Source organism: Erpetoichthys calabaricus, chromosome 14 (assembly GCF_900747795.2).
Source record: "Erpetoichthys calabaricus chromosome 14, fErpCal1.3, whole genome shotgun sequence".
Classification (NCBI taxonomy): domain Eukaryota; kingdom Metazoa; phylum Chordata; class Cladistia; order Polypteriformes; family Polypteridae; genus Erpetoichthys; species Erpetoichthys calabaricus.
The window spans coordinates 31,695,802-31,721,139 of NC_041407.2; the positions used below are offsets into that span (position 1 = coordinate 31,695,802).

The following is a 25,338-nucleotide window of genomic DNA, read 5'->3' on the forward strand; positions in this document are numbered from 1 at the left end:
CACCGCTGCAAAGCCCCTCTAGCACTGACATCCGAGGTTCGATTACCGTAAGCGAGTGCAGTGAGTGTGTACGCCTGATGAGCCAAGAATAAGGGGGAAAGACATGTCGCGTACTCTTTTCATTATTTGACAGTAAACTATTTTCAACCATTCTATGATCTGCTTCTCACAACTGAAGGCACCGTGGCTGATGTTACCTGACTTGCTGGCCAACCATAAGCGTTACCTGGTAGGTACCCAGCCACTCACTTCACTCCCTTACAGGGATCGAACCTTGGATGTCAGCGCTAGAGGCGAAGCCCCTAAAATTGCGCCATGGCGTGTGGTTCGTTTATTTGACAACATGTAGATCGGGGTAATTACATTCACGGCATTCGTAGTCTGATTCACAATCTGATTGTATGGGTGGTTACCTACCAGGTAACGCTTATAGTTGGCCAGCAAGTCAGCTCGAAGTGATCACTCGAGTGAAGGCAGCTTCACAAAAAAACAGATCCTTAACAAACTGTTATTAGTATATTTTCCCTCAATTTAAAAAGGTTTTCTTTTCTTCTTAATAAAAATTTAAAAGCGGTACTTCGCCGGTGCGAAGCGCGTGGATTTGAGCGACTGATGCATGCAGACATATTCATGAGTGCAGGTACTTCGGAAAGAAAGCAACGTGTAAATCTAAAGTTTAAATTAAGTTCATAGACCTACAAAAGGTTGCCATTGATTTGAGGCAAGATTGCTTTTCTCCTGTACAACTATACGTTGCATTCTCAAGAGTGTGCTTGCACGGCTTCGGATATAGATATATATATATATATATATATATATATATATATATATATATATATATAATATATATATATATATATATATATATATATATATATATATATATATATATATATATATATATATATAGATGTATATAGAGATATAGATATACATATATAGATATAGATATATATATGTACAGTATGTATGTCTATATATATATATATATGTAAGCTTATAAGTACTGCCTTACTTCTCTTTAAGAAAGGAAGATGTAATGATACTTGATTTAAACGATTCCATGTCTTGGTAGGTTTGCGTAGCTTATTGTCAATATCTTTACACCTTTTTTTAAGACTTATTGACTGAAACGGGCTTTCACGAAAAAAGTTAGGGCTTTGCTACAGGATACACCCTGCACAAGTTAAGCAAGTAAAAACAAAATATATATTTCTGTTTTATTTAAACCTTTTAAGTTCGTATGCATAGCCCCATTTGGCTGTTTTAGTTTTTTTTTTCTTTCTTCAGTAATATTTAATCTCCTTAAAGAAAAACAACATATGCATTTTACTTTTTTTGTATCTCTTTAGTAATATTTTAGTTTAAAAGGATAACCAGTATTTAAACCTTTTATGTTACTTTATAAATTTATTTTACACAATTTTGAAAAATTAATAAGAAAGCTACATATTTTGGCAGCTGCTGCTTTAATTTTCAATGAAATGAAAAAAGCTCTCCAAGAGAAAACGTCAATGAAGAAGAAACAGTTTGCACTAAAAAGGAGAAACCCTCATTTATAAAGGTTTGCTGCAGATGACTTAACTGAAAATAAATGAATAGTTCCTATGTGTATAATACATATTTATCTATTTTACTTATGCCTTTATTCTAGCAACTTGCAACATCTGAGGTACAATTTGTTACATTACTTTGGTTTTTTGCAGCACAGGCAGGTGAAGTGACTTCCTCAGGGTCACACAGTGGTGTCAGTACCAGGATTTGAACTGACAAGCTCCGGGTTTGCTGAAATATTACTGAAGAATGAAAAAAAATGAAAACGGGCAAATGGGGCTATGCATACAAATGTCCATCCATCCATTATCCTAAATACAGGAGCCAATCCCTGCCAACACAGGGCACAAGGCAGGAAACAAACCCCAGGCAAGGTGCCAGCCCACCGCAGGGTGCACACACCCACACACCAGGGACAATTTAGAATCGCCAATGCACCTAACCTGCATGTCTTTGGACTGTGGGAGGAAACCGGAGTACCCGGAGGAAACCCAGACAGACACGGGGAGAACATTCAAACTCCACGCAGGGAAGCGAACCCGGGTCTCCTAACTGGCACCTTTCACTGTGCCACCATGCCGCCCGCATACAAACTTAAAAGGTTTAAATAAAACAGAAATATATACCTTTATTTTTACTTCCTTAACTTGTGGAGGGTGTATCTTGTAGCAAAGCCCTAAGTTTTTTCATGAAAGCCCCTTTCAGTCAATAAGAATTAAAAACAGGTATAAAGCTAAACTTGCAGCACCGCTATTCAATTACACTTGCCTAACGCCTCTCCTAAGGGGACATACTGTGGGATCTGGGCATCAGTCAAAGCACCAATCACAGGCCCGATTAGAAAGCGGGAAGCTGTGATTTGTCATCTCCCTCCCATGTAACAATCACAGCCCGTGTTACAATGCACTATGTATGTATGTATATATGTATATATGAAGAGGATGGATGGATGTATATGTGCGTGTTTATGTATATGTGTATATGTATGTGGATATGTATATATGTGTATGTGTGTGTGTATGTATGTGTGTATATGTATGTGTATATATATGTTGATATGTGTATATATATGTTGATATGTGTATATATATATATATATATATATATATATATATATATATGTATATATATGTATATGTAGATATGTGTATATATGTATATATGTATATGTATATATATGTTTACATAACCTCTTTAACACACTACTTCTCCGCTGCGAAGCGCGGGTATTTTGCTATATATACATATATGTGAATGTATGTATGTATGTATATATGTATGTCTTTATTTATATATATATATATATATATATATATATATGTGCATATGTATATATATATATATATGTGTGTATATATATATGTAGATATGTATATATTTATATGTATATATATGTACATATGTATATATATATGTAGATGTGTAAATTTGTATATGTATATATATGTATATGTGGATGTGTATATATATATGTATATGCAGATATGTGTATATGTAGATATGTATATATATGTATATGTATATATATGTTTACATAACCTCTTTAACACACTACTTCTCTGCTGCGAAGCGCGGGTATTTTGCTAGTTGTATTATAAATGCTGTATCCATGTGTAGAATTACTCACCAGATCTTCCAGTTCTATGTAAGCAACTGTGAACAAATCTACTTGAGCATTGCTAAGGAGAACAAGAAAACAAATATTCTTTCAGTTTCACCTCTTATATTCAAGACATACATAGCTGAAGGCAGTAAAAGACATACTCCTAAAAAGATTAGATTCATTGGCTTCTACATTGTACTTCTATGGGAAAATCAGAAAAAAAGTTACATATTGCACAGTAAGTATTAAGCTATAAAAAGAATTAAACCAAAGCATAACCACAAAAACCAAAGTAAAACGTTACAAAAAGGTCAGTAAATCCTCACATAACTACTTACTGGACTGTGCAGGACAAACTTATATAATACTTTAATATGCTTGGGGGGGACAACCAGATGGTCTTCAGGACTGGGACTGCATCTGACTTTGCATTATAACCAACTGTTGTCACCTTAGAAGGTTATTTTCTCCAGGGTTGCTGCTGACTGGAGTTTTTGAATTCCTTGCTTCTCTTGTAACCTAGCCATTCTTATGATTCTGGCTTTTTGTTATGTGCAATGTTCAAATGTGTACTTGTTTGTTACTTTCATTTTGGTTTTGACCCTTGAGTTAATTTTTATTGTCATTTATTATCATTTTTGTTTTTTGTGTTTGAACAGTATATCAAATACCAAATATCAGATTTACTTCAAGGGCATCACCATTTTGTGTAGTTTCATGATTAACAGCTGTCTTGTTGCTATCCAGTGGCTACTGGAAGTTGCACGTAACATTAGAGATGCACCAGTATTTCAGATGTATTGTATTCGGCGTCCAAATTTGTGGATGCAAAAATAAATCATTGTGCATACTAGTTTTGTTTCATGACTAATGGTTTCTTGAATGTTTGTAAGTATTTGCAGAGTACAAGTTTTGAGTTTTGTATTGAGTTTTAGTACACAATTCAAAAGTTTAAGTTTTAATCCTTGTCAGTCCTTGGTTACTATTTCATCTCCTGGTTCTTCTTCCTGCCCTTGTAGCCATTTTTTCCATCTTGCAGCGACGAGCAACATTCCTTGTTTAAAGCTAAGCATGCTAATGTTTCGCATCTCATATGTTAATAAAGTATGGTACATATTAATTATTGTTATTAATTCCAAAAGACAAATGTATATATATATATTGTGTGTTGGTCATGTTGCTCTGTAGAATGTCATGACGTGGAAGGTAGCTATAATGCCTTTGTAATTTCCTGGCTAAAAGTATTAAATAATACCATATCAGAGACAAAATGGGCAGCATTTTTTATAATGGCCAAGACTGGAATCAGAAACGAATAACCTTTAGCATTTTTCTTATTGTTAATTTCTTAGTTACTGGTTACAAATACTTTTTCTATCCTGTGAATAACATCTTGAGGGTTTTTTTGGCTCTAGTTTCAGGTTCCTTTTTTGACTTGCAATTTACCACTCTATTCTTTAACCACAATTCTGTGTATGCATCCTAATATGTGTTTATTTAACTTTATGTAATTGTATATACATCTGTGCTCTTGATTAACTCATTTTAAAGTGACTGTCTCAATCTACTGTACTAATTCCTTTCATAATTTTAAAACAATCATGTCATCTCTTAATCTTCTTTTGCTTAAACTGAAAAGGTTCAGCTCTTTTAATCTTTCCTCATAATTCATCCACTATAGTCCTGAAATAAGCCTAGTCACTCTTCTCTGGACTGTTTCTAGTACTGTTATGTCATTTTTGTAAATTGGAGAACAAAATTGTAATAATACTCCAAGTGAGGTCTATCCAGGGCATTATAAAGCTTGAACATAACCTCCTAGGACTAGATCTCTACCCATCATGCTATATAACTTAACATTCTGTTAGATTCCTTAATTGCATCTGAAAACTGTCTGGAAGTTGATAGTATTGAATCCACTATGACTCCAAAACCCTTTTCATAAGGTGTGCTTTTAATTTTCAGACCTCCCATTGTGTAATTAGACATACTATTTTTACTTCCGACATGTAATATTATTCATCTACTTACATTAAATTTCATCTGCCACAAAACTACCCCAGCCTGTATGCTGTCCAAGTTCTTCTATAATGATTCAATGAATTCTATGTTATATGCCAATCCACATAGCTTTTTATCATCTGCAAGCTTAACCAGCTTGTTACTTATATTCCTATCCAAATCATCTATATATGTTAAAAAAATACCCCTCCTTGAAACGCCACCTTATCGTGGTGGAGGGGTTTGCGTGTCCCAGTGATCCTAGAAGCTCCGTTGTACGGGGATTTATGCCCCTGGTAGGGTCACCCAAGGCAAACTGGTCCTAGGTGAGGGATGAGACAAAGTGCGGTTCAAAAGACCTTCTATGATGAACAAAAAATTTGGACGCCGTTTTCCCTTGCCCAGACGCAGGTCACCGGGGGCCCCCCTCTGGAGCCAGGCCTGGAGGTGGGGCTCGATGGCAAGCGCCTGGTGGCCGGGCTTGCACCCATGGGGCTCGGCCGGGCACAGCCTGAAGAGGCAACGTGGGTCCCCCTTCCCATGGGTTCACCACCTATGGGAGGGGCCAAGGAGGTTGGGTGCAGTGTGAGTTGGGTGGTGGCCGAAGGCGGGGACCTTGGCGGTCCGATCCTTGGCTACAGAAGCTGGCTCTTGGGATGTGGAATGTCACCTCTCTGAAGGGGAAGGAGCCTGAGCTAGTGCACGAGGTTGAGAGGTTCCGGCTAGATATAGTCGGGCTCACCTTGACGCACAGCTTGGACTCTGGAACCAATCTCCTTGAGATGGGCTGGACTCTCTACCACTCTGGAGTTGCCTCTGGTGAGAGGCGCCGAGCAGGTGTGGGTATACTTATTGCCCCCCGACTTGGAGCCTGTACATTGGGGTTTACCCCGGTGGACGAGAGGGTAGCCTCCCTCTGCCTTCGGGTGGGGGGACGGGTCCTAACTGTTGTTTGTGCGTATGCGCCAAACAGCAGTTCGGAGTCCCCACCCTTTTTGGAGTCCCTGGAAGGGGTGCTAGAGGGCATACCTTCTGCGGACTCCCTCGTACTGCTGGGAGACTTCAATGCTCAAGTGGGCAATGACAGTGAGACCTGGAAGGGTGTGATTGGGAGGAATGGCCCCCCCGATCTGAACCCGAGTGGTGTTTTGTTATTGGACTTCTGTGCTCGTCACGGATTGTCCATAATGAACACCATGTTCAAGCATAAGGGTGTTCATATGTGCACTTGGCACCAGGACATCCTAGGCCTCAGTTCGATGATCGACTTTGTGGTCGTGTCGTCGGACATGTCTTGGACACTCGGGTGAAGAGAGGGGCGGAGCTGTCAACTGATCACCACCTGGTGGTGAGTTGGCTTCGATGGTGGGGGAGGATGCCGGTCAGGCCTGGTAGGCCCAAACGTGTTGTGAGGGTCTTCTGGGAACGTCTGGCAGAGCCCCCTGTCAGAAGTAGCTTCAACTCCCACCTCCGGCAGAACTTTGACCATGTCCCGAGGGAAGTGGGGGACATTGAGTCTGAATGGGCCATGTTCCGTGCCTCTATGGTTGAGGCGGCTGACCGGAGCTGTGGCTGTAAGGTAGTCGGTGCCTGTCGTGGCGGCAATCCCCGAACCCGTTGATGGACACCGGTGGTGAGGGATGCCGTCAAGCTGAAGAAGGAGTCCTACAGGACCCTTTTGTCCTGTGGGACTCTGGAGGCAACTAATAGGTACCGGCAGGCCAAGCGGAATGCGGCTTCGGTGGTTGCTGAGGCAAAAACTCGGCCATGGGAGGAGTTTAGGGAGGCCATGGAGAATGACTTTTGGACGGCTTCAAGGAGATTCTGGTCCACCGTCCGGCATCTCAGGAGGGGGGAGCAGTGCAGTGTCAACACTGTATATGGTGGGGATGGTGCGCTGCTGACCTCGACTCGGGATGTTGTTATTCGGTGTGGGGAGTACTTCGAAGACCTCCTCAATCCCACTAACATGCCTTCCAATGAGGAAGCAGAGCCTGGGGACTCGGAGGTGGGCTCCCCCATCTCTGGGACTGAGGTCACCGAGGTGGTCAAAAAACTCCTTGGTGGCAGGGCCCTGGGAGTGGATGAGATATGCTCGGAGTTCCTCAAGTCTCTGGATGTTGTAGGGCTGTCTTGGTTGACACGTCTCTGCAACATCGCATGGACATCAGGGACAATGCCTCTGGATTGGCAGACCGGGGTGGTGATCCCCCTCTTTAAGAAGGGGGACCGGAGGGTGTGTTCCAACTACAGAGGGATCACACTCCTCAGCCTCCCTGGAAAAGTCTATTCGGGGGTCCTGGAGAGGAGGATCCATCGGATAGTCGAACCTCGGATTCAGGAGGAACAGTGTGGTTTTCGTCCTGGTCGCGGAACAGTGGACCAGCTCTACACCCTTAGCAGAGTCCTGGAGGGTACATGGGAGTTCACCCAACCAGTCTACATGTGTTTTGTGGACTTGGAAAAGGCGTTCGTCTGTGTCTCTCAGGGAATCCTGTGGGGGGTGCTCCGGGAGTATGAGATACCGGACCCTCTGATAAGGGCTGTTCGGTCCCTGTACAACCGGTGTCAGAGCTTGGTCCGCATTGCTGGCAGTAAGTCGAACCCGTTTCCAGTGAGAGTTGGACTCTGCCAGGGCTGTCCTTTGTCACCGATTCTGTTCATAACTTTTATGGACAGAATTTCTAGGCGCAGCCAGGGTGTTGAGGGGGTCCGGTTTGGTGGACTCAGGATTGGGTCACTGCTTTTTGCAGATGATGTTGTCCTGTTTGCTTCATCAGGCCGTGATCTTCAGCTCTCTCTGGATCGGTTTGCAGCTGAGTGTGAAGCAGCTGGGATGGGAATCAGCACCTCCAAATCAGAGACCATGGTCCTCAGCCGGAAAAGGGTGGAGTGCCCTCTCAGGGTTGGGAGAGAGATCCTGCCTCAAGTAGAGGAGTTCAAGTATCTCGGGGTCTTGTTCATGAGTGAGGGAAGAATGGAGCATGAGATCGACAAGTGGATCTGTGCAGCGTCCGCAGTGATGCGGGCTCTGCATCGGTCTGTCGTGGTGAAAAAGGAGCTGAGCCGTAAGGCAAAGCTCTCAATTTACCAGTCAATCTATGTTCCTACCCTCACCTATGGTCATGAGCTATGGGTAGTGACCGAAAGAACGAGATCGCGAATACAAGCAGCTGAAATGAGTTTCCTCCACAGGGTGTCTGGGCTCTCCCTTAAAGATAGGGTGAGAAGCTCAGTCATCCGGGAGGGGCTCAGAGTAGAGCCGCTGCTCCTCCGCATCGAGAGGAGTCAGATGAGGTGGCTCGGGCATCTGATCAGGATGCCTCCTGGACGCCTCCCTGGTGAGGTGTTCCGGGCACGTCCAACCCCCGGGGAAGACCCAGGACACACTGGAGGGACTATGTCTCCCGGCTGGCCTGGGAACGCCTTGGGATTCTCCCGGAAGAGCTAGAAGAAGTGGCCGGAGAGAGGGAAGTCTGGGCATCTCTGCTCAAGCTGCTGCCCCCACGACCCGACCTCGGATAAGCGGAAGACGGATGGATGGATGGATGGATGTTAAAAATAGCAGCGACCCTAACACTGACCCCTTTGGAATACTACTCTTAACATCAGCCAATTGTGATAAAGTTCCTCACACCATAACCTTCTGGTTCCTGTGTCTGAGCCAGTTTTCCACCCATCTACACACAACACCCTGATCTCCCATTTATTTTAGTTTTATTGCCAACCTCTCCTGTGGCACCTTATCAAATGCTTTCTGAAAGACAAGTTAAATAATATCAAATGCTCCGCTTGGATCATATCCTTTTGTTGCTTCCTCATATAATTAGAGCATGTTGGTAAAACACTGAAATCACCTGAACCCATGCTGACTATTCAGTAAAATTCCTGCTCTTGCCATGTGTTGCTCAATCTTTTTCTTAATTGTTCCTCCCATTAATTTACCTGTGATGCATGTTAAGCTTAATGGACTATAGTTCATTTGATCTGCCTGATCACCCTTTTTATATAATGGTATAATGTTTGCCACTTTCTAGTCCTTTGGAAATTCCCCAATGTGTATTGACTTATGTGTCAAAGGTTTATATACTGTATGTACCAACCTCCATAAGAACCTGAGGATAAATGTTATATTATCTGGTCCTGGTGATCTGTTTGATTTCAGCCTATTTAATCTAAGTGGTACTTCTTCCTATACAATTAACAAATCACTCAGTACCTCCTTATTAGTCCCTGTTACCACTGAGACGTTATCTACTTGACAAGTGAACACCTAATAAAAATGTAAATTTAGAGCATCTGCTATTCCACTGTCTGCATTTTTTAATTCCCCTTTACTCTTCCTGATGCACTTCACCTCCTCCTTGACTGTTGCAAAATGCAAACATAACTGAAAAAATCTTTGTCTGTCATCTTTTGCCTTATCTGTTATATTCCACTCTAACTGCCTTTTAGCTTCCCTTATATCTTTTTAAAGGGTTGTCCTCATGTTCTTATATGCCCTACAATTCACACTGAAGTTCTTAGTCTTATGAACTGTATATGGCTGTTTTTTCTTTTGCATTTTCTTTTTCAAACCTTTATTAACCCACTGCAGAGTTTTGTTTTTTTTTTGTAATTTCCTACTAATTCCAAATGTAGCTATGAACCTGTCCTGCATTATATGTAAAACATTTTTAAACCTGTTTCACTGCTCCTTGGTGGTCTCCACATGTAAAATCTTATCTCAGTGCATCCTCCATAGACCTTGATGCATCTACTCAAAAGTTGCCTTACCAAAGTTAAACTTGACAGTTTTAGTCTTTGCATATATGCTCTTCCAAAACACTGAGAATTGATTATATTGTGGTCAATTGACCCTAGTGGTCCAGTCACCTCTACACCCTGAATTCTATCCTGATTAGTACTAACTACTAAATCTAGACAGGCTTCTCCTGTGCTTTAATATACTGTGTTAAAAAACAGTCACTGATTACTTCAAAAAACTCCTGCTCTTGTGCTTCGCTATTTGAAAAATTCGGGTAGTTAAAGTCCCCCATGACTATAATATGCCCCTATAAAGCTGCCTTTTTAATATTATTTAAAAGATGTGCAATGAAAACAGTATCTGCATTGCAAGGTGTATAACACACTCCTAAAACAAATCCTCTTTCCCAAATGCCAGCCTATTCAAATATCAGCCCACGGGCCACATGAGGCCCAGAAGGAACCTCTGAGTGGCCCAGCTTGTGGTCCTACCAGAAACGCAGAGAAAAACTGACAAAAAAAACATTTTTCGAGCCATCAGAAATTCCTACATAAATTACTACAGCAGTACAGACTATTCCTAGTCTGGGTCATGGGGACACCTCCAAAAAAACAAAAAAAAAAAACCGTAGCCTTCTGCATTTCTCTCTCTTTCTGGTAACTGGTTTTGAGGTGATTCTTTGGGGATCCTCATGCCTGCCTACCACTTTAGAACCTTCAGAACCACCATCCAGCTCCACAAGGACCTGAAAATGGTTTGACACTCCCAATTCTGGGGTCTCCTCCCATGCTACCTTAAGTGTGTACATCATCTCTCTAAAGGACACTTGGTCTAGGTCTGCCAATTCTCTATTGCAATGCAGGCCAGCCAACTCTTCCTCCAGTTCAGCAACCCTGACCTTGAGGTGCTGGATCAGCTTGCATCTGCTACAAATGTAGCCTTCATAGAACACTGGCTCCTCCAAGCTATCCTCTAAAAAGCCCAATATCCAACAGGACTTTCATTCCACTGGCCACATTATTGGTAAATTTCATGATAGGTGCATCTGAATTGAGCTAGTCAGCTCAGTTCAAAGGCCTAAATAGAAATGTTATGGTTAAAGTTTTTTAGGACTAGATAATTAAATTATAACTGTGCTGTTACCTTCACTGTAAACTATCTTGTAAGTTGGTGGGTTAAATAGAGAGGTACCCTTAACAAATAATTTCTTTAACATATTTTTCACTTGGATTGTGATATTGAGTTGATAATTTTATGAAATGGTGAAATTCCAAAAACAGAAACCCTCCCTATAAAGCCCTGTCGCTACATGTTTTTTTTTTTTTGCAATGTAACTTCTCAAATGTGTATTTTTCTTTGAAAGGAAGAGACTTTAAATTGTTTTTATATATTATTGAGATGCTGTCTGAGTCTTATAGACTGATCAGTATTGCCTCTGGAATATAAATGGGTGGAAGGTGAGGAAAATTTGGCAGGTTCCTATTTGCAAAGTTCCTGCTTTGAAAATACTGGAATAATTGTGTTGATGGAAATTAAATCTGAAGCATAATTGCCTATATATAGATCCCTAAGTGTTTTAATCCTAGACGATTTCCAAACATTAAATGCTGTGTAGGTTTGAGAGGGTAGAAAAAGGTGATTATCATGTAAAGGTGCAACACATAAAAGCTTCTTAGTCTTAAATTGATTCCTGCATTGGTTCCATATTCTGAGTGATTGATGGACAATTGGATTATTTGTATATTGATGATAATTTATATTTACTGGGGCACAAAGCGGGACATACAAAGAAGTACAATAAGATTCTATTTCTATTGCAGACCTGGCTTGTGTATATTCATTAATTTATGTCAATGTCCAGGTCGTTATAACTTGTATATTTGCCATCCAGTAATAAAATTGAAAGTGAAGTAGTGCCATGCCTCCTTCTGCTTTAGGTCGTTGTAGAGTCACCCTTTGAATGCGTGGATGTTTCAAATTTCAAATAAATGAGGTTATAATTAAGTCTAATTTCTTAATGAATGATTTGTTAATGTATATGGGGGTGCTCTGAAATAGAAAAATAAGTTTGGGAGGGATGTTCACCCTGCTAATGTAAGATGAAGGGTAGACCATCTGTTCACATCTTCTTTATTTTATTCCAAGCAGATAGCTAAATTTTGTTGAAAAAGATTTTTATATTTACTTGTAATATTTAACCCTTGGTATTTAAACTGATCTGCTAAAATAAATGGGAAGGTATCCAGCCTAAGATTGTGTGACAGTGAGTTCCAAGGTAAGCACTAGTGCTGGTCCACTGCAGAGCACATACACCCTCACTCACATTAACTCACAATTTCCTAACCTGCATGTCTTTGGGATAATTTATTTAAGGTACCACACTGAGAAACACCCAGACAGACAGAAGGAAAACATGTCCTTGACATATTTAAACAGGTATACTGCTATTTAAACCAGTTTATTTACTTATTTAATGTTTGTTGTTTAGCACACTAAAGTTAAGTCAACCATATCTTACTAGTATGACAAATGGGTCTGTACATAGTCCAATGCATATAACATGAATTGACTGCATTACTTTGTAAATTAATTCAGATTTTGTACAGGGTGTTTTTGGTAGAGAATCATAGAAATAAGTTTCATAAAGAATAATATTTTAGTTAAAAATGTAGAATACCTTATGATAAACTAGATGGCAGTACTTTATATTTAGACTTACTTGATGAAGACTTTGTTCCATATTATTTTAATAGCATCAAGATCTTCTTTTACTTCAAGCACAATGCGTGCCAAAGAACGGGCATTTTCTTCAGCATTCTAAAAAACACAAGGAAAATAATTTAAGTACATAGTCGTACTGTAAACAGGCATAAATCTAACAATACCTGCTCTTTTCAATAAAGTTAAGAGTGTGGCCTATATTATTTTGATTGTCTTTTCAATAATTAGTCAATGAATTAGGAATTTTTTATGAAGATATAAGATAGATATTAAAGGAAAGGTGCAAAACTAAAGATCAACTTTTTTCAATTATCCATCCATCCATCCATGTTCCAACCCGCTGAATCCGAACACAGGGTCACGGGGGTCTGCTGGAGCCAATCCCAGCCAACACAGGGCACAAGGCAGGAACCAAACCCGGGCAGGGTGCCAACCCACCGCAGTTTATTCAATTATTAATTTTTTAAATGAAACAAGGTCAATGAAAATATCAGATTTTAGATTTCTTGACAGAAACAATATATGAATGTGGCTAGGCCCAAGTCAGACATGTTTTTGATCAAGACTGTAGATGAACTAATGATACAGAGCCTATTTTATCCTTAGTAGTTTGGCTTATTACTGAAGATCATTCTTTCACTAAATCTGATAATGAGATACTACAATCCAGAAACTCCTTATCTGGACCTTTTTTCAATTAACTTCCTCTTAATTAAGAGAGATAATATTCTAATGCTGTTTAACTTTATAGCAATTGAGAGTTTCTGCAGTTGTTATCATGGATAGTATTGTTGCATATGTAATGCTGATGATTATCTTTTGTGCATCGGAAAAATAAAGTTTTGACAATGGGGAAGGTTCAACAGGACTGGTAGTTACTGCGAAGTAAGTTAAGATTGTGTAGTGACATACTTCTGGTCCTCTGAAATTCATATTCATCAGTTAGCAAAGACAAAAAAAGTACTTCAAAGTAAATGTAGCTTAAAGTAGCCCTAGTTATTTTCATGCCATATGTCAAAATGCTCAAGTATTTTAAGTAATTATTTTTACAGCAAGGAAAATCCAATGAACTTTAAAAAAATCATATAATAATAAAAAAAGAAAGACATTTCTGGAGCAATTTGTGTGGGTTTTTAAAGCAAAAGAAAGTTCTTCATGTACCTGTAATGGGAGTCTGGCATCAGCCGAGTTTATTTTCAGTTTCTTCAACAACAAGTCAAATCAAGTCAAGCTGGGAAGCATGCACTGGTACAGTGCATTGCCGCACCCACTACACAACGAAACAACTCGGGATCCTGGCTGGCAACCCCCCAGGCAGACACACGGTCCAGTCCCACTCTCCGGAAATGACCCTCTATCTGCTGCAGCCAGGTGTTACGTGGGCGACCCCTTGGCCTGGTCCAGCCACTTGGGTCCCCAACAATGCGGATCTTATGAGCTGGATCACCCTCTGGGAAACGTGCCACATGGCCGTAGTGCCGTAACTGACGCTCCCTTACAATGCAGGTAATGTGCCTCATTCGGGACTCCATGAGCAACCGCTCATTTGACACAAAGTCAAACCAACGGTACCCAAGGATTTTCCGGAGAGACACAGTACCAAAGGAGTCCAGTCTTCGTCTCAGGTCACTGGATAGAGTCCAATGTCTTGCAACCATATAGCAAGACAGGGGGCAGCAGAACTCTAAAGACTTGGACCTTCGTCCTTTTGCATAGATATCGGGAGCACCACACAATCCATCGACTGACTTCATAGGAAGAGTCACCAGAGACATGAATGTCACTGCCAAGGTAAGTAAACCTCTCGACAAGGTCGACACTCTCTCCGCAAACCGACACACTGCTGATGGTTGTGCCCAAGAGGTCATTAAAGGCCTGGATCTTGGTTTTTATCCAGGACACTCGCAAGCCCAGACACTCAGACACCTCACTCAGTCTCTCGAGTGCCCCGATCAGAGCCTCCATTGACTCCGCGAAGGTCACAGCATCGTCAACAAAGTCAAGATCCGTGAATCTTTCTTCACCAACAGATGCCCCACAGCCGCTGGACCCCACAACCTTGCCCAACACCCAGTCCATACAAGCATTGAACAGAGTAGGAGCAAGAACACACCCATGGCGAACTCCAGAATCAACTGGGAAAAACGGAGAAGTTCTGCCTCCACTCTGCACAGCACTACCAATACCAGTGTACAGGCCGGATATGAAAATCCACCAACTTCGAGAGGATCCAGCGAACTCTCAGGATATCCCACAGGGCAGCTCGATCAACTGAGTCAAACGCTTTTTGAAAATCGACAAAGGCTGCAAAGAAACTCTGTCGACATTCGCGTTTGCGCTCCATAAGAACCCTCAGTGCTAGGATGCGGTCAATGATAGACTTCTTAGGCGTAAAGCCAGACTGTTACAGTCGCTGGTAGGTGAGCAAGTAATCACAGATCCTATTGAGGACGACCCTAGCAAGGACCTTACCTGGCACTGAGAGCAGTGTTATCCCCCTGTAGTTGCTGCAATCCAGGTGATCACCCTTCCCTTTCCAGATAGGGACCACTAGTCCCTTTTTCCAGTCAATTGGGATGATGCCAGTCTCCCAAATGGAAGCAAAGATTGCTTTCAATGCCAGGAGGACAGCCTTTCCACCTGCCTGGAGAAGTTCACCCCGGATACCACAGATCCCTGCAGCCTTTCCTCTCCTCAGCTGGTTCACCACCTCTGCAATCTCAGTGAGATTGAGTGGTTCACAGCTAATTGGAGGATCAGCCTCAAGGACCGTGGACCTAGAGATATCCAACGTCCTAGCCGGAGGATCAGCTTTGAACAACTGCTCAAAGTAGCCAGACCAGCAGGTCACAACTGCAGTGTCATCCGTAAATACCAATCCATCAGCCGCCCTGACTGTGACTGTCCGAGGTACAGATTCGGATGTGCGTAATGCTTCAATTCCTCTGTAAGCAGGATGTGGGTCACTAGACCACAGATGGTGTGTCACTTGCTCACAGATTCCTGTAACAAACGCCTCTTTATTTGCCCTCAGAGCCCTCGCAGCTCTCCTTCTCAGTTCCCGGTACAGAACAGAGTTGCCATTGAGCCGTGCGCTGCGACTCCTCTCAATGATATCCAGGGTGCCCTGCAAGATGAAACACCTCCTTCTGGTAACACCGGTAACACCAACACAGCCCTCAGCAACCTTCAGGGTCTTGTCACGGAAAGTCTCCCACATCACATTAGGATCAGCAGTTGCACCCAAATCTGCAAGTTCCTCACACAAACTGTGCAAACTCATTAGAAACAGCCTGGTCTTGGAGTCTGGCCAAGTCCAGGCTCATTTTCCTAGTAGGTGATAACCTACTGGACCTAAGCTGGATCCTAAGAGTAGCAACAACAAGTCTGTGGTCAGAATTCACAAACTGGGCACTTCTGTAGACCCTGCAGTTTTGCAAGAGCCTCCAGCGTCTGCCCACGAGGATGTGATCGATCTCTTTCACCGCACCACCAGTATTGAAGTACCAAGTCCAACGATGCGGTTCTGGGCGCTGGAACCAGGATCCAGCGATTCGCAGCCCCTGACTTTTTGCAAAGTCAAGGAACATGGAGCCACTTTCACCACGGTCACCAGACCCATGGGGACAGAGACAATCCTCATAGCCAGTCTTGTCAGTGCCAGTGGCTGCATTGTAGTCACCCATGACCAGAAGAATGTCAACTCTTGGGCACCATCAACCACCGAGTGAAGCTGCGAATAAAATGTTTTCCTCACTCACCATGACCAAGACATCACTCACCATGATCAGAGCATACACTGAGACAACTGGCATGGCACCCAGGGAGTGCCGTAATCTAAGTCTCATAATATTCTCATTGAAAGGAGTGACATCAGACACCATTGGAAGAAGCCAATCCGCTACAGCAACAGCTACTCCCTGAGTATGACAACCATCAGAGCGACCAGACCAATAAAAGGTGTATCCACCTACAGAGATCTGGCCAGTCCCCGGTCTGCACACCTCAGAGAGTGCCGCCACTGAAATGTGGAGTTTACACAGCTCCTCCAACAGCAGAGGAAGATGATCATCTTGCCAGAGAGACAAGACGATCCATGCGCCTACCCATATGAGCCACCTCAAATTGAGACCTGAGTGCTGCCGTGCACCGGGCGATGCCTCAGCACCACACCAGTTTCGATCCCCAACAGACCTGACCCCATTGACTCTCCAATGGTTTCGACTCATCCGGGGATGTGAATCCCGAGGGCTTTCTCCCATCCCCTTCATGATGCGAGCAGCCTTCCTATTGGCAGCTGTAGCAGAGCTACTCCCACGGAGAGCAAAAAAGAGTCCTTTCTGTCGTCTCGGAGCTGTGTAAAGTTTTTTTACGGTGACTTGAGTGCCAATCCTGCCACTAACCCCCATGATTTCCCTGCAAGTTGGAGGAGCTCTTGCAGGGCCGGATGCAGTTTAACGTCATACCCAGGACAATAACACCCTGACATACATTTGCCAAATCATCTACATCAGTTCCAATACTTTTGTTATTATTATTGCATGTTTAGTAACCTGATTTTTTTTACATTTTGATTTGTTACACCACTAAGGGCTGGTTTATACTTCACGCTCAGAACACATACGTGCATGCATCATGGCTGCCACACATTCCCAGCGTTCATTTGACACGTCCTCTGAATAAGTCCTCAGAAATTTACGCAACGCATGCGCAAGTTGCAGTACCAGCAAAAAGTCGGGGGATGCATTGTGATAAACTCAGAATGTGACGTCAGAGTCATTGTTTGCTATCTATATGTGACAGAAAGCCGCTTTGCGGATCCTATAGGATTAATATGCATGCTTCGATGTTTGATGAATGGTTCGATGTGGTGAAGCAAAATGCTGCCATACAAATGCATTCGTGGAGCTTTTATATTCAAGTGTCACATATTCCCCATTGTAATGACACAATACATTTTAAAGGTCTCACATACCACCTTCTGTGCTGTCTTTTTTTTTTTGCACCTTCACAACAGCATCAAAATGTATGGCAGTGCATTTGAGCCGCAGAGAAAAAAAGTTAAGAACACAGTGAAAAGGTGTATTTTGTGATTAAAATGGAAATATCAAAAAATATTGTCTAGCCCTAATTGAAGTTGTACTGAAAAGCTGTTAGGAATATGTTATCCCCTACAAATCTCTACAATAAGTGGGATTCTGAGAAATTAATTCATGCATTTATTTCTAGTAGGATTGACTACTGCAATGCGTTGTTCACTGGATGTTCAAACTGTTCTTTATACAGCTTCCAGTTAATCCAAAATGCTGCTGCAAGAATTATTACAAGAACAAGAAAATACAAACACATAGCTCCAGTTCTTAAATCCTTACACTGGCTCCCAGTTAAGTTTAGGGTAGATTTCAAAATCTTTCTTTTAACATATAAAGCCTTAAATGGGCAAGGTCCGGCTTACTTATCTGAACTTATCATGACATACAAACCAGAATATACATTAAGACCTCAAGATGCCGGTCTGCTTATGAATCCAAGGATTAATGAAATAACAGTGGGAGGTCATGCTTTAAGTTACAGGGCCCCTAAACTGTGAAATGGTCTGCCTGCTATTATAAGTTGCCCCTTTGGTCTCAGCTGTCAAATCCCAGCAGAAGTCTTACTACTTTAGTTTAGCATATCCTGACTAAAGCTGCTGATTAACGATGCATACTGCATCTCTGTTGTTGGTCATTAGTACTAAAACATAAGTAATATGATAGTTATAATTTGTTACAAAGTCTCACCTATTCTGTTTCTCTTATCGGTACTCAAAGGTGGCACTTGGTGCCACTGCCTTACTGCCAAGTTGTTTTGCCTGCTTAAGGTAAAGTCATCTTTGATGGAGGATTGCAGGAATTGTTGGGTGGAGTGGTCCTTTCATCAGATTGGCTGGCCCAGCGCTGTCTCAGCTGTGGAATGGCCAATAGGGGGAGGCAGGTTGATGGCTGAGGTCTCCAGGACTATGAACAAATCCAAATCGTATTATATGATATCATCTGCTGTTGAATTCTCCCCTGTACTTGTGATATTTCTACTGCATTATTATACTGTATTGAGGAATACTTGTGTTCTGTGCTGTGTATTGTATTGTATTGATCCCCTTTTTTTTTGACATCCAATGCACACGCAACCTACGTGGAAAGGGGTCGCCCTAATGGACTGCCTTTCCCAAGGTTTCTTCCATTTTTTCCCTACAAAGGTTTTTTGGGAGTTTTTCCTTGTCTTCTTAGAGAGTTTAGGCTGGGGGCCTGTTAAAAGTCAGGGCCTGTTAAAACCCATTACGGCACTTGTGTGATTTTAGGCTATACAAAAATAAATTGTATTGTATTGTATTGTACAATTCCTTGTCTTGGAATCTGACTGACACTCTCAGAGGCAATGAAACTCAGCAGTTGATATGCTCTCCAAACTGACGTTTGCTTAATACAGCTTAATACAATTATTCCATGTTTTCCACATTTAATCTGTTCTTGAAATGGTTTCCAATCGCAGAAGCCTGTATTCCAATATTTTCTTTTGGAAAAATGACAATGCATTCTCAGCACAACTGACAACATCACTATTAATGATTAATTTAAGTATACTATTAAACACCCATATAAAGACACACCAAAGGTTAGGGTTAATATTAGATTAGATAAACTTTATTAATCCCAAGGGGAAATATTAAGCATTTAAAACACCAATTAGTTAGCATTTTTTAGCATTTAATGGATTCATCAGAGTGTACGTTTGTGTGCAGTACACAATGATAATATGCATCTTTTGGATGCTAATTATATTTTCTTTCTACACTGGAATGAACATGTGCTGTAATGTAAATAAAGAATGACTGCATATAACTCTTAGTAAAATAAAATAAACTAACAAGACAATTTTATAAGAATGATCACCTTCTGACTGAACAGTTGAAGTGTAGTTATGCTCTTCTCCACTATCTTTGTAGACATTATAATGGAACAAGCATAACAACACTTTTAAATAAGGGAAAGCACAATATGTTATCCACTGAACAGGTGAGACACAACTTTGGGGTATTCTACTTCCTCTTCCTAGACTTGTTGGCCAACATAACCAGAAGTACTGAAAAACAAACAGAATTTGGTTGTCTAGTGGAGGCACATTCTTCTGTTAAATTGTGTCCATCCATGTGCCACAGTACCCTTTTACAGCACTGATAATGCTCGATTTTGCTCCCTTGACAAACTGGTTTATTTTGTAAAAGAATAGTTAATTCCCAAGTGACCACCATTTTCAGGTTTGATATCAACAATTGGCAAAGCCAATCTAATAGAATTCAGATGCAATTTCTGGCTCTTATATACTCACACCAGGTATCACTCCAGCCACTGAGTCACTATCATTGCCAGATATGTGTTTGCTTCATTCCTCACCACAAACATCAAAAAGTTAGCTGACAACGCAACAGTTAGTAAAGACAAGTTCTCCTCAGAGATACAGTAAGATTAAGACAGATAATATGATTAAGAAAAAACACAGGGACAAATACATTTTATAATATAAGCACTCTGGGCATTAAACTTTGGACTGTCATCACAAGCCAACAGAAGTAAAAGAATAATAAGTAATACATTAGATTCATGAGTTTTCAGCTTCCTTTGAACAACAATTGAATTATCCTAAATTATGAAGACATGAAATCTGTCATATTAACATATAAAGATGTGTTATAATATTTATCCTTATGCTCTTTTAGGAAGGCAATGAATAGAAGAAAGTGCATGTAATTTTAAAATTTTGGTAGGATCTTAGAGAAATTAATAAAATGCATCATCTTTTTATATCTGTGATTAATGCATACCTTCATCATTGGTTGGTGTAGCCCTTTCTTCATGTTGAACCATTCTTTAGTGCCTACCTGTCACAAACATGATGCACAGTTGTAAAAAACAGTTTAGAAGGACATTCCTTAATTTTTTTTAATGACCAAAAAAAAAACAACTCATCACTATAAAATTAATTACAAAAAAATCATCACAAATCTATTATTTGTTAAACATTACAATCTTCCTTTTGTTTCCTAGTTCAAAACAAGTTATGAGTACATATTTTACATTAATTTCTCTGAAAATACATACAGTTCAGTACTGGGTCAGAGACACAAGATGAAGTTGTCAAGAAAAGTCAAGGTTGTGAGCTTCAATGGGAGGATGGAGAACTCATTACCTTAAAAAGACAAATCCAGCAGCTTCTTGTATAACAGCTCAAACTCAGAGAACACACAGAGGTCTTCTCTGGAGCTAATTTGCAATATTGATTGTTAAATGCCACTCAGGTCATGAGCATTACACCTCCACAAGCTCATCACTTGATTAAGCCTTAAAATGAGGACCTTTGCTACAAAGATAATAATTTTTTAACTCTGCAATAACAAATAAAAAAAAGATTCAAAATATGTTTCCAATTGCTAAAGTGTTTGGATATACCACTTACAAATACAGTAAATGTAAACTAAAACACAAATGTTTTCTGTTAAATTAAATCCATATCATTCCAATCCAGTACGGTGCCAAGGTGTCACACTCTGCACTTGGGTCCCAATCCAATTCGTTGTGTGGTGGGTGCGGCAACACACTATCAGCGCATGCTCCCAACTTCCTCCTCATTCCAGCCTAAGCTCTCAGAGAGAGGATGGTGCTGTGACCAACACTAAATAAGAATACATTGAAAGGGACTCTAAAGATATGCATAACTGTTTAATCAAGGGTTGCTTTAAGAATCAGTTGTTCTACTGATGAAATGTCCAGACTGAGGCGTCAGCAAATGTATATTCACAGCTTACACTCTGAGTTATCAGTGACAGCCAGGAAAGACTGGATGACAACCACGAGAAATGTGGTGACAATTGGAGAGACAGTGACAGCTCTGGGGCAGAATGGGCTAGCAACCCAATCTGTGTCCTCTGTGAGAAGGACTCCCAACAAAGCTACGATGAGCCCAAAAAAACATACCCCGGGGCGCCCAAGAGATGGTGATGATGAGCACCCCAGTTGGATGGATACAATGGCAGTAGACCCAGGGAACAGACAAATTATTCCGAGCAAGCAGTATGTATGTGGCAAAGTCTGCAAGGACAATCACGGCTTGAAGATCCACCAAGTGAAGATGTAGTGTCTTTTGGAAGCAGAAGCAGCACAACGCACAGGTGTCCAACCTGGTGAAACGCAGAAGGAGCCAGTCCTGGAGTCACCGCCTAGTGCCTGGAACCTCCAAATATTGCAACCCAATCCTTCTAGCATTAAGACTAACATGAGCTGGATCAAATGGCATGCAGCAAACATGATAATGCTGTGGGAACATTTTGATAACAATGTCAACAGAATTCCAGAGGCAATGGTGAAGGGAAAGGCAGATGGGAAGCTACAAGTCATGACCACCATTATTGTCCGTGGAGTGGTTCGGAGAGGAGAAGAAAGGCTCTGGAACACTCTACATAAAAAAACATAGAGCGTTGAGCATCCACAACATCAGTCAGGAGATGATGGTACTGAAGATCCAGTACATAAAGGCAGGACAGAAGGTGCAAATTGGCTTGGCCCAGCTGATGCACATCCTTCTCAAGAAGACCAGGGTCCTCCAAGTGGCATTGGGGACAACGGCATGAAAGGGCCTGAAAGCGTGAACCCCTTAAGATTCATGAAGGAGCTGCTAGGCAAAAGTGTTTTGGGAAGCTGATCTGCTCACAGGCAGAAATAGATCAACATCTGAGGTGGACATACAGCGACCTGGAAAGAGAGCAGGAATTGGAAGAGTGCAACATCCCCCTGAATTGGAAGTGTAGTTTGACATATCAGAGCTGCAGCTGAAGGAAGCCAGAAAGGTTGTCTGCAAAGCAAGAGCAAACTGTGCTCCAGGACTAAGTGGCAATTCATACAAAATGTATAAGAATTGTCCCAAACTCCTGTTACGTCTGTGGAAAATTCTGTGGGTCTTCTAGAGAAGAGGAAAGATCCCAAATCAATGGAAAAGAGCTGATAGACCAGGTGTCAAGGTTTGACCATTTTTATGGGTCGTAAAAATTTTACATATTTTAAATCTGTAACAGGGCAGTTCTTGCGTGCTCTTCATTCCCTATATGGTTTTCATGGACAGGATATCAAGGAACAGTTGAGGATGTAAGTGTATCCAGTTAGGGCAGATAGGGGTAGCATCTTTTCTTCATGCAGATGATGTTGTCCTCTGATGGGGATCTTCAGCTTGCACTTGAGTGATTTGCTGCCGAGTGTGAAGTGGCCAGGATGAGGATCAGCACCTCCAAGTCATCATGGTTCTTTCTTGTGAAAGAGTGGATTTCTCACTCCAGGTGATGGGGGAACAACTGCCCTTAGTGGAGGAGTTAAGTATCTTAGGATCTTGTTCATGAGTGACAGAAAAACAAAAAGTGAGACTGATATGCGGATTTGTGTAGCATCAGATGTTTTGTGGGCATTGTACTGGTTCATGGTGATGAAGCTCTCCTATCTACTGCCCCCATTTTTCTAAGAATAGTTTAATATCTAAAAGGTCTCCATCTCCTACATTGCCATGTTTTATGAAAAAAACTTTTTTAGTGAATAGAATGCAAAAGGGTGTAATTTCCAGTGTCGAGAAAATTCTGAGATAACTTTTCTCCTACTACACCCATTAAAGGCATCAGCTTTCAACTCAAATAGTAGAGTATTATCTGCATGATGCAAAATAGACCCAGTAATAAGAAATATTTTTCATAAAATTGTTCAGCTCATGTGTCCAAAAATGTTATATTTTGTTTTTTGTAAAAATTTTGAGTTTTATTAATGTATGGAAGATGATTTTTCATGTATTTTATACATTTTTTTATCTATCTGAGTTTTGTATAATTTTTCACACCACCATTTTGAATTTAATTTTTAATTATGGGCTCAGATATTTTTAAAATGGCAATACTGCTATTGATAAAAATGCTGATAGCAGTATTTTTATTTTCAGTCATAAACACCTCTGGGTTGGTGTGAGCAAAAGTCTTTACTTGTGAGCAAATATTTTCAGCCATCTTACTTCTATGTAATGTAATTATCTATTCATTTTTAACAATCTGAAGATTTTATGCATTACAGAATACAGTTCATCTCATTTATTTTAAGATGAACAGATTAACAGTTGATATTGCTCATAACTAGAACTTAAAAAAATTGCACAGGTAATAACTTTTTAATAGCACATTGCATAACAACTACATTATTAATAATTATAGATAGACAGATAGATATCATTTTATTTTTCCGACAGGGGAAATTTCCCTTTTTACAGAGGTTTAATAAAAAAACAAATGTTATAATAGACAAATACACACAAGAATTACTTATAAAAAGAAAAGTGTCATAGTCACAGTGAAGCATTATAAAAGCACATTGCCTTTATAAAGGCAGCCCAGTACAGTTTCATTCAAACTTAATTTAAAATGGCTTCGAATTACAGCTCTATATCAGAGTCAAAAAGCAGAGATTCTGAATTTGCAAAAATGACTACCAGGCAGAAATATGTTTAATTTAAAACACATTTAATTTTCCTTAAAATAATGTTTCCCATCCAGTGTGTACTGTGGGCTTCCTTATTCCTGTCTTGTGCAGAAAGAAAAATCCTTGGTCAAAATCCCTAGCTTCACTTAAATGAAGTGCTCATACTTTATTTACAATATAATTGAGCAAAGTTTGTCCCTGCAATATGCACAAAATAAAAGTTTGAATTCTTTCCTTTTCCCCCATGGTTATAAACATTGAACTTTCATTAGTATTTGAAAATCAAATTTTTTTAACATGAAAATTTAATAAGTAATTTATTGTGAAATGAGCATATACATATAAAAACACATGTATGTAGATGAAATATCCTAATCTCATTAATTGTCAATAGCCCTCCTAAAATATAACCACACATCTCAGAAAACCTAACCCAGAGCTAACGGCAGAATGTTTAACATTACTGCTCAGAAACTTGAAATCAGGTTTTACTGTTAAAAGATTTAAGCATGGTGCAAAGAGTCATTGGTATTTCTTACTAGTTCTAATAGATTACCACATATTTTGTCATTGGGCTTTGATTTCAGCTTTAACTTTAGACAAGTAAAAAGGGGAATGTTAAAATGCTAAACTGGATCATAATATCTAATAAATAAAAAAAACAATATTTTATTGTAACGTAAGTATGATTAATAATATCATATTGTGGTGTTACTGATTATTCCAAGACCAATACATTAGTGTTACTTTTTAAAACAAAGCTAAATAAAAAGTAAGATCTATAAACATTAGTTAAAATGTAATTAGCTGAAAGAGATGAGAGAAAAATGAAATAGCACTATTCTTAAGAAAAATAAATCTCTTGGTAGAAATAATTATATTATACATTTGTTAAAAAAAAGAATTGCTAATGTACCTGAATAGCTTTGGTGATCTCTTCTTGAAAACTGAAGCTTTTAGGATTCAGTTCTTTAAATGCCTTCATTTTGCACATCTGTGAGAGTATTCTGTAAGAACAAAATTATGCTATCAGCAAATGATTTTATTATAAGCAACATAAGTATTCATAAAATAAAAAATACATATAAAATCACTTTTGTATCCATGTTTACTGTAATCCAGTGAATGCACTTATATGAGAAAAATGGGTTGTGACATATATTTTTTCCAAGTGACTT

The 25,338-nt window shown here is 40.3% G+C and overlaps 1 protein-coding gene across 3 annotated transcripts in view; it reads right to left on the reverse strand.

The window, feature by feature from the left end:
• The window catches only part of unc13d (unc-13 homolog D (C. elegans)), a 407,222-nt gene that overhangs the window by 124,735 nt on the left and 257,149 nt on the right, over window positions 1-25,338 (reverse strand). For all 3 annotated transcript variants that reach the window (XM_051936229.1, XM_051936228.1, XM_051936230.1), the window contains 4 exons: window positions 25,077-25,167; window positions 20,485-20,541; window positions 12,625-12,722; window positions 3,182-3,233 (listed from right to left, as the gene is read on the reverse strand). In XM_051936229.1, the coding sequence (XP_051792189.1) occupies window positions 3,182-3,233; window positions 12,625-12,722; window positions 20,485-20,541; window positions 25,077-25,167 (298 nt within the window). The remainder of the gene's footprint in view (window positions 1-3,181; window positions 3,234-12,624; window positions 12,723-20,484; window positions 20,542-25,076; window positions 25,168-25,338) is intronic.